Raw genomic sequence first — 18,418 nt, 5'->3', positions numbered from 1 at the left:
GGGGAAAATTTTCACAGAGTAGTTCAGCAGTGGAATTGGCTGCCACAGGAAGTGGTGAGCTCCCCTTTGTGAGGAGAACGAGGGAAGCCATCTTGGGTCCCCCTTGAGGAGAAAGGCAAGGTATAAATAAATCATCAAATTGCCACGGAAACCAGAGTTTTGCCCAATTCAATCACCGCCAATTGAAGCCCCAAAATTCAGTCCCTACATCATCAGGCCATGGATCAGACTCACTGGTCCATCTAGTCCTGCCCTGCCTCTCACATTAGTGGCCAATCGATCCCTCTGGAGGTCCAGCAACTGGGCAGAGAGGCTGAGATGGGCTCCTGGCCCTGGGATCCTTTGCCTCGTGTGTAGAAGGCTAATCGGCATGACCGGATTGAGGCCTTCCCTGGCAGAGGCTGTGCTGCTTCCTTCCCTCCCACCCCCTATAACAATGACACAGCCATGTAGTTTCCAGCTTCAGTTTAATTTCTTTCTGTGCTCTCTGGTACAGTGTGGGTGGAGGGAATGGCTGGCACAGACCGCCTGGGCCCTGGAACTGTGATACCCTGAACCCTTCCCTGGGCATTCATTGCGGGCTGGGGGAGGAGACGGCTTCGGCACCTTTGATGAGGAGCTAAACTCCCTTGAAGGGGCAATTCAAGGTTGGGAGGGGGGGGGGAGGCTCACAGGTGGGTTGCTGTGTTTGCGGTGGGTGTTGAGTGAGTGTCACACTCTGCTGAGTGAGGGTTGCCTCTTAGGAGGGCAGGGGGGCTTTCTTGCACAGAATTGGCTTGTTGTGCGTGGCCAAAGGCACGTGGCCAAATATCCACAACGGATTGGGAGGCTGCCAGAGGAAACCAGAGGTGCCACCTCTTCCCTCCACCAGCGGCCCGCCAAGGGGCAGTCTTGGTGTCCAGGATGCCAGGCGTCCCCCTAACCCTGATCCCACGCAGATGTGGTCCAGAGGATGTCCAGGGAGAGGGAGAGGGAGGGGAACGGCCCAGGTGCCTATCGGGCCCCGAGGGCCGATGCTGTGGGGCAAGCATAGCTCAGAGCAGGGCACAGAAGAATTTCTTCTCCCGGAAAGGGTTTTCTGAGGTGGGCACAGGGGTGATGAGGGGGTCCTCGCAGGCGTGAGCGTCGCAGTAAGTCATCAGGTCAGCTGCCGCCTTGGAGACCTGGGATCAAAGAGAAGGAGAGAGAATCATGAAAATCTTGGTCTCTGGGGCACTACTGGTCTTGCGTCTAACTTTTCTACTGCAGACTAACAGGGCTACCCTCTGAAACCCTCCTGCTATTGCCATGCGGCATCTGAAATCACTGCTCTCCACTCATAAGGACAGACGGACTCACAGCGTAATGAATTGAGCAGTGACTCATGAAAGCTCCTCCCCTGCCACAAATTTTGTTAGACTTCAAGGTGCTCCTGGACTCCGGCTCTTTTCCACAGCTACGTGCCTACCCGTCATGATCTATGCATCGCAGGTGGGTCTGGGCGGGATAAATACCAGTCCTTGCCACACGAGGGCACATCCAATTGGTTACCAGACAGCAGCCCTCCCCCTCCCCCCCCCCCCCCCCCGGCCTGGTTATTGAACCATTTAAGATGCAATATAATTCTTTGGGAGGAAAGCAGCTCCATGTACGAGTGGCGGCCTGGATCCTTGCACTAAAGTGCAGCCATGGCACACTCTACGCACAGGAGCTGAATATGTTAGAAAGGTTGTCGTCTGCCCAGCAGTCCTTAGTCTGCACAAAGGGCCCAGGCTTCTTGTGGAACTGAGCCACGGTCTCTGGGCTGAGAGTCATGAGAATTAAGCAAGACTGAAATGGGATTCACATTTGGAATGGTGACTTGCTCTGCAATGGGTGGGCTGCACAGTCACCCCCCCACACAATCCCCCCCATGCACAATCACCCCCCACACACACACAATCCCCTCCTATATCCTCCATGATCTGCTTATGCACGATACACTCGCAAAGCAAGGCTCCATATTAGGACTGCCAAAGCAGAATATTTTTTTTAAATCCTCGCGATGTGGGGCTAGTTCCCAGGAAGCTCAGTGGTCTTGCGGTGCCATCGAGTTCCCATTCAGAAGCTGCCATTTCTTACAGGGAAACTGATCACAGGAGTTCGGAAACTAATGGCAGTTCCAGGAGAAGCACAGGCTCCACCTGGAGGTTGGCAACCTTGCCTTCCAACACGGGATGCACCAGGAAGAGTCTGCATGGCATACTGGGTAAGAGCGGCAGTCTCTAAAGTGGAGGGCTGAGTTTGATTCCCTGCTCCTCCGCATACAGCAAGCTGGGTGACCTTGGGCTAGTCACAGTCCTGTTAGAGCTGTTCTCACAGAGCAGTTTTGTCAGAGATCTCTCCGACCCACCTATCTCGCAGGGTTTCTGTTTTTGGGGAGAGAAAGTAAAAGGTGTTTGTAAGCCACCTTGGGACTCCTTTGGGTAGAGAAAATGGAGAATAAAAAGCAGCTGTTCTGGGGTTTAAAAAAACAGCCAGCATGGTGTAGTGGTTAAGAACAACATCTTCTAATCTGGCAAGCCAAGTTTGATTCCCCGCTTCCCCACATGCAGACAGCTAGGTGACACAGCCCTAATAGGACTGTTCTAATTGAGCAATAATACCAGGGCTCTCTCAGCCTCCCCTACCTCACAAGGTGTCTGTTGTGGGGAGAGGAAGGGGAAGGTAAATGTAAGCCGCTATGAGACTCTTTTGGGTAGAGAAAAGCCGCATATAAGAACCAACTCTTCTTCTTCAGTAATATCAGGGCTCTCTCAGCCTCACCTCCCTCACAGGGTGTCTATTGTGGGGAGAGGAAAGGGAAGGCGATTGGAAGGCACTTTGAGACTCCTTTGGGTAGAGAAAAGCCGCATATAAGAACCAACTCTTCTTCTTCATTAATCTCTGGGCTGTCTCAGTCTCACCTCCCTCACAGGGTGTCTGTTGTGGGGAGAGGAAAGGGAAGCTGCTTTGAGACTCCTTCGGGCAGTGAAAAGCGAGGCATAAAACCCAACTCTTCTCTCTTTGTGAGTCTTTGACTTAAGGAGAAGATTCTGTATTGCTCCTCGTTTCAAATTTGCCAAGGCACTTTTACCAAACTGAGAATTTAGAACATGAGACAAATCCCTACCACCACCACCATACTCATCAGTGGATGTATCAGAATAATAGTTTTAAAAACAAAACCCTAATTACCAAAAGATATAAAAAACAAATGTTTTGATTGTCTTTTTGGAGAAATAGGATACAGTGGCCCCCCAAGGAATGATCTGGGGCATCCACAGATTTTGTTTTCAGGGGAAACCAGTCTTGGTAAATCTTAAAAGCAATGTAGAGGATCTGTGTAAGCTATTGTGTTTGCCAAGAGAAGCCAGTTAAGTCTGTAAGCTTGTCAGCACCAGCTAAAGGCTTGCAGGGAAGAAAGGAAGCTGCAGCGTGTGGTGTTTCTGGTCCAGCCCTGGGAAGAAAAACACCCGCCTTCCCCATCCCTGACTTCTTTTGCCCTCCTCTTCTGCCTTCCATACCTTTATCCTGCACATGCTGGCTTCGATCTTCAGCTGTTCCACCATCTTCCGTGCCTGTCCGATGCTCATGGTGCTGTTGACGGGGGTCTCGCCCTTCATGGCAATGCTGTAGGGGGCACAAGGTAAGAAACCGGGAGAGAATTCATGACTGCCTTTTGTTTTTTAAAGATTAGACAATTTTTTAAGGAGGCTCTTTATGCCTATTAGAGCCTCTTGTGGCGCAGAGTGGTAAGGCAGCCGTCTGAAAGCTTTGCCCATGAGGCTGGGAGTTCAATCCCAGCAGCCGGCTCAAGGTTGACTCAGCCTTCCATCCTTCCGAGGTGGGTAAAATGAGTACCCAGCTTGCTGGGGGGTAAACGGTAATGACTGGGGAAGGCACTGGCAAACCACCCCATATTGAGTCTGCCATGAAAATACTAGAGGGCGTCACCCCAAGGGTCAAACATGACTCGGTGCTTGCACAGGGGATACCTTTACCTTTACATTTACCTTATGCCTATTATCTATGACAACTAAATGGAGCTTCCGTGTTCTGATGCAGCCTGCCTCCCAATGCCAGCAGCTGGAGACAACCAGCAGGGAAAGCTGTTTCCTTCATGCCTTTTCCCTCAGCTCTTTGGAATTGCTGGCCAGGCTGCTGTTAGAAATACGATAAGAGCTGAAGTGCCCTGCTGGATCAGAGGAGGGATCCATCTTGTTTCAGTAATGGCCAACCAGTTTCCCAGGAGGACCAACAAACAACCACAACCTGAGTAGCCCAGGCAAGTGCGATCCCATCAGATATCAGAAGCTAAGCAAGGCCAATCCTGTCTAGTGTTTGGACAGGAGATCTCCAAGAATTTGAGTGGCAGTTCCTCCAAGGAACATTAGAGACAGGAAATTGCAAACCGCCTCCATAAAACCCCGTGCTTGAATGCCAGACAATCCTCAGATCTCCATGCTAGGCACACACCCTACGATAAATTAATAAATATCAACAAATGGGGCACAGAGGGGACCCCTGATGGTTCCTCCTGGCACTGGTATTCAGAGGTGTGCTGTCTCTGAATGTGGAGGTTCCCTTCAGTCATTATAGCTAGTAACAGCTCATGGACTTCTCCGTGAATTGGACTAGTCCCCTTTTAAAATTATGCTTATGGCCATTTCTACCTCTACTAGCAGTAAATTCCACAGTTTGAGTAAAGAAGGGTTTCCTTTAGATCTATTCTGATCTATTCTGTGAAGGCTCAAGGGGGTGGCAGGTGGCAGTGGATGAGCGATTGGGATGTGAGTGTCCTGCATAGTGCAGGGGGTTGGACTAGATGACCCAGGAGGTCCCTTCCAACTCTATGATTCTAGGAATCTACTGGACACCAGCTTAATTGGATGCTCTCTCAAATAAGGGCAAGATCTCAGCTAACTGTGGTCAGCAAATGATTGTATATTTGCTCATTATTCTCTTCACGTGGACATCTTTAGCTTTATTTGTACATAAAATGGTTCCCATGCAGCTCAATCTCAAGTGAATACAAACAATTCCAAATTTCTGTTTTTTCCGATTTGTCTCTGGACTCCGTTAACCCAGGGGTGGCCAAACTGTGGCTTTCCAGATGCCCATGGACTACAATTCCCTTGAGCCCCTGCCAGCACTGGCAGGGGGTCATGGGAATTGTAGTCCACGGGCACCTGGAGAGCCACAGTTTATATTAATTGACTCTCACACTTTCCCTAGAAGTATGAACCAATTACTTCCATTCCATGACATGGCATCTGAGGAAGAATGCATGCACACGAAAGCTCACACCTTGAATAAAACTTTGTCGGTCTTAAAGGTGCCAACTGGACGCTCAATTTGTTCTCCAGTCTCTCCAATCCTAGCAGACCATGTCCCAGGAAGAAGCAGTGCTTTCTGACCACTTTCTCCACCCCATACAATTTTTTTCCCATCCCACACATGATTTTATAAACCCCTCTCTCTCTCTTTCTTGCTATTTGTGATAATGTGACCGTAAGATATGGCAATGTAATGGAATTTTGAGTTTGACTCCCTGGCCTTGGGAAATGACCAGCAATTCCCTGGTAGAAATGTCTCACAGTTGTATGGAGACGGATGGAGCAAGCAGCATATGGGGAGGTGAGAACCTTTGATCACTAATAAATGGCAGTTTGGTTTCTCACTGTGTTTTTGTAAAATAAAATCAGAGTCCAGTAGCACCTTTAAGACCAACAAAGATTTATTCAGGGTGTGAGCTTTCAAGTGCAAGCACTCTTTGTCAGACTATGATCTCCTTATCTGACAGGGAATATGTAGCAAAAATCAATTCTGTTCCATCAGTAGACTGTCACACATCCAAATACAGCCAATAATAATCCTTTGTCAAAAACAGCCGAACAATCTCCTAGAATTCAGTGTACTTTACAAAAACACATATATTCCCTGTCATGTAAGAAGATCATAGTCTGAGGAAGAGTGCTTGCACTCAAAAGCTCACGCCCTGAATAAATCTTTGTTGGTCTTAAATGAGCTACTGGACTCTGATTTTATTGTCTTTCCTGCTGGTGAGTCATCATTTTTTTTGTAATCTGAGACATCCCTGATGAAGGATGCCCCATCCCCTTAACCATCTTGATTGCCCTCCTCAAAACCTTTTGACACAGTAAGGCAATCCACAGATTCTCATGGAGGCATATTCAGAATGTTTTTTTTAAAAGATCAGTTATTGCATGAAATTATTAATATTAAAACATTTTAATGCTACCTTTCCACCCAATCAGGATCCACAAGGTAGTGAACATTTTCTTTTTACAAAAAACATTAACACATTTGAATGATTAAAATTACAATACAAATGATAAAATAATTCAATACTGGAACCTATGGGGCGGTTCGTACAGGGTGGTCTCCCATCCAAGGATCACATGGGAGGAGCCTGTCCCTAAGGTATGCTGATCCCAGGATGCTTGGGGCTGCGGATCCCTGGCCCCAAAGAAGCACGTCAGACCCCAATAAGGGCCAGAGCCTTCTCGGTTCTGGCCCCCACCTGGTGGAACAAGCTCCCTGAGGAGATCAGAGCCCTGCCTGACCTTCCACAGTTCTGCAGGGCCTGCAAAAGGGAGCTCCTCCACCAGGCATTTGCTTGAGTCCGACCGACTCAGAACATCTACTGGTCCCCCCAGACACCCTCCCATGACTGAAATAACTGACCTCCCAATGTTGCTATATATTGTATTACTGTTGAACTGTTACGTTTTATTGTCTGCTCAATGTTTTATTGTCTGCTCAATAGGGCTAATCCTGCGTTGAGCAGGGGTTGGACTAGATGGCCTGTATGGCCCCTTCCAACCCTATGATTCTATGATTCTATGATTCTATGTTGCAGACTATGTAATGTTCCATGTAGGAGTTATACAATGTTCAATGTAAACCGCCCAGAGCAGCAAAGAATGGGCGGTATAGAAATCCAAATAAATAAAACAAAATAAAGGTTAAGACCAGCCAGTTTGGTGTAGTGGTTAAGAGTGCAGACTTCTAATCTGGCATGCCGGGTTCGATTCTGCGCTCCCCCACATGCAACCAGCTGGGTGACCTTGGGCTCACCATAGCACTGATAAAGCTGTTCTGACTGAGCAGTGATATTAGGGCTCTCTCAGCCTCACCCATTTCACAGGGGGTCTGTTGTGGGGAGAGGAAAGGGAAGGCGACTGTAAGCCGCTTTGAGCCTCCTTCGGGTAGAGAAAAGCGGCATATAAGAACCAACTCCTCCTCCTCCCTCTGCCATTGAATACGGAATACAACTGGATGCCACTCTAGATGGAACATCCCTCTCTTAGCCTTGGTAGTGAAACTACCCAAAGGAGTCTCAAAGCAGCTTACAATCGCCTTCCCTTCCTTTCCCCACAAGAGATACTCACTGAGGTAGGTGGGGCTCAGAGAGTTCTGACAGAACTGCTCTGAGTACTGCGGGGCCTGTAAGACGGAGCTCTTCTGCAGAGCCTATGGGTGAAACCAGCTGGACAATAAGCAACACTCTATCCAAATCTCACGCCTCCCTCCCACCCCCTTCTGCCCTCCTTTTTCTTCTGATTTTTAATATCTAGCTTGCTACATGCCATTACTGTTGCTGATGCTATAATAATGGTGGTTTCAAACGGTTATAAATTGTTTTAGTGTTTTATCCCAGGGGTTGTCAACCTGTGGCCCTACAGATGTCCATGGACTACAATTCCCATGAGCCCCTGCCAGCCTTTGCTCACGGGAATTGTAGTCCATGAACATCTGGAGGACCACAGGTTGACTACCCCTGTTTTAACCAATTGTTTATTGCATCCGTCTACAGAATTTATATGCATAAACCGCCCAGAGACAGGTTACTGAGAGGGGTGGTATATAAATCTCCAAATAATTTTGATTTTATTGAGGCTATGCTAAAAGCCTCGGATTTTTTTACTTGATTAATAAATACTGGTACTATATTTTAAAAATTGTTCTCCATCCGGTATAGGCTGCAGTTTATTTCCTTTGTGTTGGGCTTCCAGGCATTAACAGTTCCAGTTGTTTTGTGGGGTCTGTTGAGGGGGGAGCTGAGCAGACAGAGCCTGGGGTCATCTTCTGCCCCATCACCAAGCTCTCCTGTTTCTTTGTCGACTGACCCACCTGACCATAGATGGGGGGGGGGTCAGCAACATTGGGACCCACCAGAAGCTCTGGGCCACAGGGTCACCTGTACCAGGTTGGTAAATACCTAGAGATTTGGGAGGCAGAGGAGGGCACAGTTTGGGGAGGAGAGGGACTGCAATGGAGTATAATGCCACAGAGTTCATCTTTCATTTTCTCCAGGTAAGCAGATGTCAGTCTCCTGGAGATGAGTGGTTAGAGAAGGGGATTCCTGGTTGGAGGTTGGCAACTGTGCACTCTCAAGGTATGCTGTTGCCAACTCTGCTGCTAGCAAAAGGCTGTCTCACAGGTGCCTCTTCTCAGAAAGAGGGGACAACCTCTGAGCAGCACCACTGAAGTCGGCAGATATTTTAAGAACAGTGTTATGGGGCTCAGCAAAGCCCTTCAAGGCAGGTTAGGCCACCAATTCCCTGGTGAATTTGTAACGCCCTTTCCCAGAAGCCCGTTGATGTTTGTTTATTATATAAAAGCCCAGAGGAACAGGTGTGATGTTCCCCCTGGGTTGCCAGTTCCTACTTGGCCACCAGCAGGGGATGGGGGAGTCAGGTTGCCTGCTCCTGTTAGGGAGATGCCTGGAGATTCAGGGGTGGAGCCTGGGAAGGACAGGGACCTCAGTGGGGTATGATGCCACACCCTCCAAGGCATCCATTTGCATCCTGAGAAACTGATCTCTGTGGTCTGGAAATCAGTTGTAATCCTGAGGGATCCCCAGGTCCCACCTGGAGGCTGGCATCCCTATTGTTCCCTCCCCTTTTTCACAACAGCTCTGTGAAGTTGGCCTACGAGACTGTGATTGTCCCAATGTCACTAGTTGCTTCGTGGACGAGGGAGATTTGAACTGGGATCTGTGTGATCAGAGTTGAACTAGGGTTGCCTGCACCCCCCTGGCCACCAACTGGGGATGTGGGGGTAGGCTTGCTAGCTCCAGGTTGAAGATTTGGGGATAGAACCTGGGGACCTCAGTGGGGTGCAATGCTACACAGAATCCACCCATTTCTATAACCTTGAGATTCTGGGGGATCCCCAGGTCCCACCTTGAGGCTGGCATCTGTAGTGATCCAGGTTAGCCAGTAAGGTTCATGAAGATAGGGATTCAAATCCTGGCTAAAGACCAGTGTGTTGCCCACTATCCACAGCCTTCTGTGTACACACTGCGGTTGTACTAGAACAGCACGAGGAAAAGTACAATGCTAAGCATGTATCCTGAGTTCAACATTCTTAACACCAGTGGTTCTGAACGGTGGGGTCGGGACCCCAAGTGGGGTCGTCTGGTTGGTGGCTGCAGTGGTAGCAGGCAAAGGGCCATCAAGGACCTGATCCTGCGTTGAGCAGGGGGCTGGACTAGATGGCCTGTATGGCCCCTTCCAACTCTATGATTCTATGATCTGGAAGACATCCTACAGTGCTTCTGCAAGCATTATGTTCGTACAAACTATACCAAGAGCCATTGTACTGCCTTTCAGGATGTTACTGATGTCCCCCAAACCAATTTTGTCTGAAGGACACACGAAAGCTCACACCTCAAATAAATCTTTGTTGGTCTTAAAGGTGCCCCTGGTCTCAATTTTTATTCTTCCAAATCATTGGTTTTCGTTACTCGGTTCGTACCCCGCCCTTTTCTCCAAGGGGGTCCCAAAGTGGCCGACATCGCTCCTCTTCCATTTCATCCACACAACAGCCTTATGAGGTAGATCGAAATAGAGCGTCCGTGTGTCTGGAGCAGTGGAAAAGGGCAAGATTGGCATGGTGGGACATTAACCATGGATCTTCACGCCATGGGTCAGTTTCGGTTTGATTTCTGGGAAAGAACACTTGCATAATTCTATGGTTGGGGGTCACCACAACACGAGGAACTGTCTTAAAGGGTCGCAGCATTTAGGAAGGTTGAGAACCACTGCTTTACACCCTAATAAGCATGCTTAGGATTGAGTTCTAGGCCCCTATCGACACTTGAGGGTTCAGGGCGTGCCTGTGCATGACTCTGAGCACCCATCCTGCCGCATATACAGCCCCCACACTGAAGGTGTGTGCAAAGCACACCTTTGCTGAAATCCAAACATGACCTCAGAGCAGGACTGACTTGGTGGAGGGGCATCCCTCACTTCCACACAGCTTAATTTCTCTCTGATGCTTTATTCCTGTGAAACAGGAATAAATGACAAGAGCACATTCGGGCATGGCAAGAGTGTTTTTCTCACACCACTAGGAAAAAAGGATCTTCAAGAATCAGTCTGCAAAGCTTGCTTAACCCCCCAGCTGTTTAGAAATTAGCCCCCTATGCAGCCTGAAGGACAGAGAGAGCATGATGGTGTCCAACTTTGCAAGAGGGTTGTTATGATGGAGAACACCTGGAAAGATTTCTTTCCCTTTAAGCTAACAGGCAAGCTGTTTTTTTCTTCAAGATTCTTCTTTTGGGGCCTTGGCTTCCATGTAATTCACAATAACGTATTTAATATATGCTGTGTGGTTAAGGGCTAACATTCTCTGCAAGGGTTTTGCTTTCTGGATAAAGACGCTGAGGGCTTTTAAAATCTTTTCTAGCCCATCCCTCCAGAAAAAGTGCCCACCGCTGCAAATCTATCCCCTTCCCTCTCTCTTTTTTTGCTATCAAGTCACAGTTGACTGATGGTGACCCTGCAGGATTTCAAGGCAGGAGGCATTCAGAAGTGTCATGCATTTGCCTGCCTCCAAGTCAGGGCCCTGATATTTTTTTGGTGGTCTTCCATCCAAATAGTAACCAGGACCGACCCTGTTTAGCTTCCAAGATCTGACAAGAATCAAGGATCAGGCTATCCCAGGCCAGGGCAAAATTGTACCTAGGCAGTACCAAATATCCATCTCCCTCCTGTACACCACTTTCCTTTCTCTGCAGGTGCAAAGCAAACGGGTAGAAAATGCATCGGGCAGGGAGGGGATGTTAGAAAGCAGGAATCATGGCAGATCCTGGCACCAGAAGACAGAACAGCAGAACGCCTGGTTTCCTTGCCCATACACCCATTTTTCCGTCTCCCCTCCCCACCTTCTGGTGTAGCTGGCAAGCAGAAATCTCTGCTCCAAAGCCCTTCCCAGTTACCTTCTGCCTCCCCCTCCCTGCCATTCACAAGCAAGGAAATCTGAAATCCCTACTGTGCTGGTGAGAAATGCCAGGTTATTATGACCGCCTCGCTTGGGACTCCTTGTTGTCTGCCCTTGGCAGCCTTTTAGGTCTCTGCCCGGATGAATCTCCATTTACCAAGCTACTGCAGCCGGCTTCAGGAGTCTCCCACCCTAAAAACACTGACCTCTTTTGACAACTCCTGCCTGGAATGAAGAGATGGAGGAAAATGCAGGCTTCAGTCTCAGGGTGGTGGTGGCGATCCGGCTGCTGGGAGACTCTTCCTCCCACTTGCCTGGCTGGAAGAGGAAGCGAGGAAGGGGTGTTTTCCCCACGGTGGCCGTTCTCTCCTCTCCCTGCGCTTTGAGGGCTCCACACTGATGTCTCCCCCCTCCACCTCTTCCAGGGATGGAGCCTAATTCAATGGACCAGTACCTTGAGGATGCTACAAACCACTTAAGGCTGGGAAGAAACCATCTCCCTGGTGGGGGGGGGGTGATGCAGGTGCCCACACCCTGTAGATGTGTTTGAAAAGGCAGCTGCTCTTATGGACTCAGATGGTCCGGTTGCCACGTGGAGAGTCTCTCAGTTGGGGAGACTGACAGGTAGGCAGTAGCGCTGGGAGGAAATAGCTAAGGGAGGGATTTGGGGGGGCCGATCCACCCCTGTGTAGGTAGTGGTATGAGCGCACGAGAGCTGCAGTACAGCCCCTGCATCTCCCTTTCATTTGGAAATCTGACATCAAGGCTCTGCCCACTTTCCCCCCTCCTTCCAGATGCACCCCTCCTCCGCTCTCAGTCCTCAATGTTCAAGACTGCCTCTTTTCCTGTGGCTTGTTGCATGTGGTGATGATGGTATTCACTCTGTGTGTGTGTTTATTTGCACAGCAACTGAATGAAAACGTCTGAGGGATGCTTTTCAGTTCCAAGCTGTCCTTTGCACCTCGGTGGCTTCCGCCCTCATTTCAGCAAGACAAAAAGCCTTTTGCCCCAAATGGTAGGAAAGGAGCAAGGACTTGGGAAGCATCTCATTTTCCGGTCCACTATGATAAGCTCGAACCGAGCATGGGAAAGCAAGGACAGAAGCCTGGTTGCCAAATGTAGATTAGTTCTATCTATCATCTTTCCAGTAGCCTTTTATGGCTGTGAAAGCTGGACGATGAAGAAATCAGACAGGAGGAGAGATTATTTGTTCGAGCTCTGGTGCTGGAGAAGGCTTCTACGGATTCAGCGGACAGCTAAAGTCACCAACAAGGAAATCCTAGAACACGAAAGCCTGGTAGATCACAGGAAGGCAAAATCTTGAAACTCTGGCTCACTGACTTTGGCCATATCATGTGATCCAATTTGATGGGGAGAGCAGTTCTGCTGGGACTGGTCAATGGTAAAAGGAAACCAGGCCGACAAAGAACAGCTAGATATGATCAGAATGGACTCTGGCCAGAGCATTACACAACTAAGAGAAGCGGTGCAAGATCAGAAGACATGGAGACAGCTGAGCCACAGGATCACCAAAAGTCAAACTCAACTGAATGGCAAACATCATTTCTTCTTTCCGGGCCCCAAAGGCCCCTATAGGCTCTCCCCTTTTCCTGCTTCCTTCACTGCTTCCCACCCACCAGCCTGTTGGCAGTTAACACAGCAAGGGTGCGCAAACTGATGCAAGAGCAGAGAATTTATTTAGGAATTAACATACTTGATAGGAAAGGGGAGAGATAGAGATAGGCTCTTAACTATGCCTCTAGCTGAGCAAGAGGGTCAGACTGAATGTGGCACTGCCAAGGAGCAGGAAAAAATTGCCCTGAGAGGAGCAATCTGGAGACAAACAAGGAACGACACTTAACTATCCTATCTGATGGTCTCCATGCTTGCAGGGTCTTCTTCTCTTGTTCTTTCTACACCAGACATCGCTTTTTCCAATGCAGCCAGCCTACCTTTATTAGCCTACTGTCTTCAACTTTCCTTTCTCCCCGCCTCTAGGCAGCCTCTACCCAGAAAACTATGGCCTAATCATGGTACCAGTCAACAGGCCCAGTTACACAGTGGGAAATCTGCAAGGACTGGAGGGCCCCAGGGCACCTCACTTTTAAAACTATCCCCCCTAAAGTATTTCCTTTTTGCTTCGTCCTGGCATCCCCGTATCCATTTTTCCCCTTTCCCCCCTCTCCTTCCTGCCCACCTGCAGCCACATATTTATCTGCTCCCTGTTTTCAGCTATATTTACTTACCTTCTTCACAGTGGGGACTGGAAACACGAGGGCACTATTCTGCTCTCCTCTACTGTAACCTTATCCCAACTCTGTGAGACAGGATGGGCTGAAGGGGTGAACTTCCACAGCAGATTGCAGATTTGAATCTGGATCTTAATTTGAAACTCTGACCACGACACTATATTGGCTTGCGTTGGGTGAGTGCAAGCAGCAGGCTGTATGGCAGCAGGTAGCCAGGTGGTTGTTCATGGAATTGGCACCAACAAGACCTTCCTAAAGGCCAAAAACAGCCCTGGAAAGAGCCTGGTTTATTCTCCTGCCTTTTACTGACAGAAACCAAAGCTTGAAGACTGGCAATACTGTTGCGATTGCCTAGGAAACTCCACTAGGAGTATTCATTTCTTAGAGCTATACAGGCTGCTTCTATAATTTTGGAGGGTTTTAACCCGCCCCCAGGTGTTTTTGTGTTTTTAGATTTTGGATTTTTCTGCATACTTTTCTCATGTTGTATAAAGTTCTGTAGCCATTACTCCACTACCTGGATTTAAGTATCCACAAATGGGGCTATGCTGTGACTTAGATATTGATATGTAGCACTTTCAGGGTTCCCAAAGTTTCATGTACATATCTTCTGGTTACAGCTTTGTAAGATAAGTCAGTTTTATACTCCTCAATATTGCATAGTGGAGAGTTGAGGTGGAGATAACATAGCTTGTTTAAGACTACCTGGAAAGTTGTGCAAAATTTGAACTCCAGCCATCCTGTACCAAATCTATTGCGTTAGCCACTGTGCTACACTAGCCCCTTTGCCTCAGCCATCTGTCTTCTGATCCTCCATTGTTCTCGAGCCACTCTGGTGTAGCAGCTACCCTGTTTGACAAGGATCTGAGAACCATGCGTTCTAATCCCTACCCTGCCATGCAAATCTGCTGCATGAGTTTTGGCCAATCACACACACTTTCTATCTCAACCCAATCTATTTTACAGGATTCTTCAAGGTGAGTAGCCATATTATTCTGCCTGTAGTAACAGACAAGTGCAAGAGTTTAGTAGCACTCTTACACAGTAACAAAGTGAGCAGTGATTCACAAAACAAGAGTTGTTTTTTATACCCTGCTTTTCACTACCTGAAGGAGTTTCAAAGTGGCTTACAATTGCCTTTCCTTCATCTCCTCACAATAGACACATATAGGTGGGGATGAGGGAGCTCTGACAGGACTGATAAGTCAGAACAGCACTATCAGGACTATGACTTAGCTCAAGGTCACCCAACTGGCTGCATGCGGAGGAGTGGGGAATAAAACCCAGCTTGCCAGATTAGAAGCAGCTGCTCTTAAGCACTATACAGAACAATGAATATTGAATAGGTTATATATTTTTCCAGTGTATTTATTTTTTCACCCCGAGTTTAGATTTCCACCCTTTACGTATACCTCATATAAATTCTTTCCTTCCCGTTTTATCGGTCGATATAGTATAGAATTGTGTGTTCATGGTTTTTAACACAGCAAACACGATATTTGTAGATGACCTAAGAAGGAAACACCCATTCCAGAAGCAGCCATGTCACTCACTGTACAAAGGCAGCAGAACTAGGAAAGAATCGATTGCCACATTGCTTTTAAGCTGGCTTCTGTCTCCAACCTCCCTCTCCCTAGGCACCACCCGTGAATCTCCAAGAAATTCCCAAGCTGTAGCTCCTTGCTTTGGGGAAAAATGGTTTCTGGTGAACAAACAAGCAGGCATCAATATAAATACTGGTGGGCACCATACTACCCACAGGTGCCATGCTCAGATTATTATAGCAACATATATTCATTCTCTTCACCTTGAGAACCAGTGTGGTATAGCGATTAGGACTAGCAGACTTTAATCTGTGTTTGATTTCCCATAGAGCCTGATGGGTGACCTTGGGCCAGTCACAGTTCTCTCAGAACTCTCTCAGCCCCACCAACCTCACAAGATGAATGCTGTGGGGGAAGTAGAGAAGGCGACTGTAAGCTGTTTTGAGGCTGCATGAGAAAATAAGAATGTAAGAGAAGCCATGTTGGATCAGGCCAATGGCCCATCCAGTCAAACTTTCTGGAGCACATGGCAACCAAAACACAGGTGCCATTAGGAGGTCCACTAGGGGGGCCAGAACTCCAGAAGGCCTCTCATTGTTGCTCCTCAAGCACCAAGAACACAGCTCATCACTGGGGCAGACATACGGCAGAGCTAATAGAATCATAGAATGATAGAATCATACGGTTGGAAGGGACCTCATGGGCCATCTAGTCCAACCCCCTGCACTATGCAGGACACTCATAACCACCGATAGCTACCGATGCATCTCTGCACCATGTTTATCCAATCCCCCTTTGAAGCAGTCTATGCTTGTAGCACTGCCACTCCCTGTAGCAGTGAATTCTACATGTTAATTACTCTTTGACTCCTTAAAGGGGAGAAAAGCAGGGTATAACTACCTCCTCTTCTTCATTCCCCCCCCCCCCCAGTCATTTCTGAGCTCTGCTTCAGTCATGCCAGCTAACTACAGGAGAATGCTTTCTTTTCCTTTTTTTTAAAAATGAAAGTTAATTTTTTATTAACACAGAAAAAAAGTTACATACAAATTACAGAACAACAAATACAGGGAGAAAAATAGTAAGAAAGAAAAACAAATAAAGAAAAATTATTTTTATTTTTCAGGAGAATGCTTCTGATGTAGATTCTGTTGGATTCTGAGTCCCCAGTGTTATTAATCACAAGCCAGATGACAACTGTTTTCCTCGCCATTCTCCCAGGTCTTTTGCAAGTTGGTTTGTACTTGACCTTAAGGTAAGGTGACCAGATTTTAACATTGGTAAAGCGGGACACCATTGATGGGGGGGGGGGAGATTCTTGATTAAAAATTTGGTCTCTTCGGAGCAACAAAAAGTTTAATAGAATGCAAAAATAATATTGTAATATATTTTTTTAATTTCAACATAAGTACAATTTGCCAGGTACCCCCAGATGTCCCTCCAAAAGTGGGACAATCTGGTCACCTTACCTTAAGGCAGGGGTAGTCAAACTGCGGCCCTCCAGATGTCCATGGACTACAATTCCCAGGATCCCTTGCCAGCATTCGCTGGCGAATGCTGGCAAGGGCTCCTGGGAATTGTAGTCCATGGATATCTGGAGGGCCGCAGTTTGACTACCCCTGCCTTAAGGGCAACTGCCAGGCAAGTGCCCCTTTTGCAGACTATTGAGGTGCTATTTTCTCATCCAGCCAGGAGGAGGAGGTGTTTGCTGAGATGAGTCATGGCTTCACCAAATATCACACATAACCCAGCAGGACCTGCATTTCTACTTGGCCACACCTTTCCAACCTTACCTAACCACTTTGCCATCTATCTGAGCAACAGCTGTGTTAACCGGGCTTGCAAGAGCTTCCATCACCACCACTGTCATTAAAAGCCCAGTTGTTCTTGCCACATACCTTCAGACCTATGGTGCTGATCATTAAAACAGCAGGTGGTTCCAATTGCCTTATTCTCATTTTTAATGTTGTGAGAACCAGCTTGGGGTAGTGGTAAGGACTTCTAATCTGGTGAGCCAGATTTGATTCCCGCTCCTCCTCCACATGCAACCAGCTGTGTGACCTTGGGCTCACCACAGCATTGAGAAAGCTGTTCTGACCAGCAGTACTATCAGAGCTCTCTCAGCCTCACTTACTCACAGGCTGTCTGTTGTGGGGAGAGGAAAGGGAAGGCGATTGTAAGCCCCTTTGAGACTCCTTCTGGTAGAGAAAAATGGCATATAAGAACCAACTCTTCTTATGGACCTTACCGTTCACTGCCAAGTGACAAATGGTTGGATTTCTGTTCTCAGTTATTCTTTCTATATTTTCTCAAGAATCCTTTTTGCACAAGAGTAGAAAAGTGTGTGGCATCTTAATATGCAGGTTTAAATGCAAGCATGTGTACCTGCTGGGTTTAAAAATGGGTTATTCACAGGAGATGCTGTACAATACCTGCACAAACGATAAACCACAAAGATTCCTTCCTGAGCATGTGATATCTGTTTAGAAAAAAGGGGGAATAGACTGATGATCTGAGAGAGCTCCCATCCAAAATGGCTTACTTCTTTCTACAGTTATTTATTATTATTCAGCTGGAAAATTTTGGGAGTTGGTGAATGAAACAAGACAATCTTGACCAAGATCCACCCCCCCACACACACTATTTCTTGGTACAGCAATTAAAGACTCCCTCAGAAGTGCAAGAACACAGAGTGGGGGAACCCCACAAGACAATTTGACAAATCTATATTGCTCATAGTACAGTATTTGCTCATGGTACAGTGACTTGTTGGGTAACCTTGGGCACGCTACATTCTCTCAGCCTGATATACCCTGCAGGGTTGTTGTGAAAACATTTTTTAAAATGTTTGTTCCCCTAGAAGGAGCTTGGAGAGAGGAAAGGACATACTTGTGCTAGAAGGCCAAAACAAGCAGAATTCAAAGGCAGTCAAACTCTGAATCCTAGTGCCAGAAGGCAACATCAGGGGAAGGCCTCAGCCTCTATGCCCTGTTTATTTATTTCTTATATACTGCCCTTCCTTGCAGCTCAGAGCAGCTTACAAAGAACCTGGGAAAACATAAGCTTAGCAGGCTGCTGGACTAGATGGACCACTGGTCTGACCCAGCAGGTCTCTTCTGATGTCCTTCTATTTTAAGCAATTTTGTGTCCTTTAACGAGAATATCATTTACTTAAGAGACTACCCCTCTGGATGAGCAGTTTTGGGGCAGTTTGTGTGTTTAAAAATTCTAGTTATAAAATACAATAAAACAGGTAGCTGCACCCCCCTCCCCAGTCACAGCCTGAGTCTCATCCGGGGATCTCCAGAAAACCAAGATCAGTTCTCCTGGAGAAAACGCTGCTCTGGGGGGCGGGGGGGGGGTGTCAATATACCT

General features: G+C 47.6%; 1 protein-coding gene across 1 annotated transcript; it reads right to left on the bottom strand.

Moving 5' to 3' along the window:
- Positions 1–450: 450 nt before the first annotated feature.
- On the bottom strand, positions 451–11,724 carry GNG3 (G protein subunit gamma 3). The gene is made up of 3 exons (XM_077324692.1): positions 11,460–11,724; positions 3,525–3,630; positions 451–1,163 (listed from the first exon to the last, which is right to left on the bottom strand). Exons 2-3 carry the CDS (start codon positions 3,621–3,623, stop codon positions 1,035–1,037), a joined length of 228 nt encoding a protein of 75 aa, XP_077180807.1. The 5' UTR covers positions 3,624–3,630; positions 11,460–11,724; the 3' UTR covers positions 451–1,034.
- Positions 11,725–18,418: the final 6,694 nt, after the last annotated feature.

The sequence above is a fragment of the Paroedura picta genome, chromosome 1 (assembly GCF_049243985.1).
Source record: "Paroedura picta isolate Pp20150507F chromosome 1, Ppicta_v3.0, whole genome shotgun sequence".
NCBI lineage: Eukaryota > Metazoa > Chordata > Lepidosauria > Squamata > Gekkonidae > Paroedura > Paroedura picta.
The sequence above is the reverse complement of the archived record's forward strand: the minus strand, read 5'-3'. Positions and strand labels throughout refer to the sequence as shown.

Coding starts and splice junctions, on each gene's coding strand:
- GNG3 (XM_077324692.1), bottom strand. CDS start 3,623: ATGAAGGGCGAGACCCCCGTCAACAGCACCATGAGCATCGGACAGGCA. Junction 1,164..3,524: donor CCAGCATGTGCAGGATAAAG/GTATGGAAGGCA, acceptor CTTTGATCCCAG/GTCTCCAAGGCGGCAGCTGA.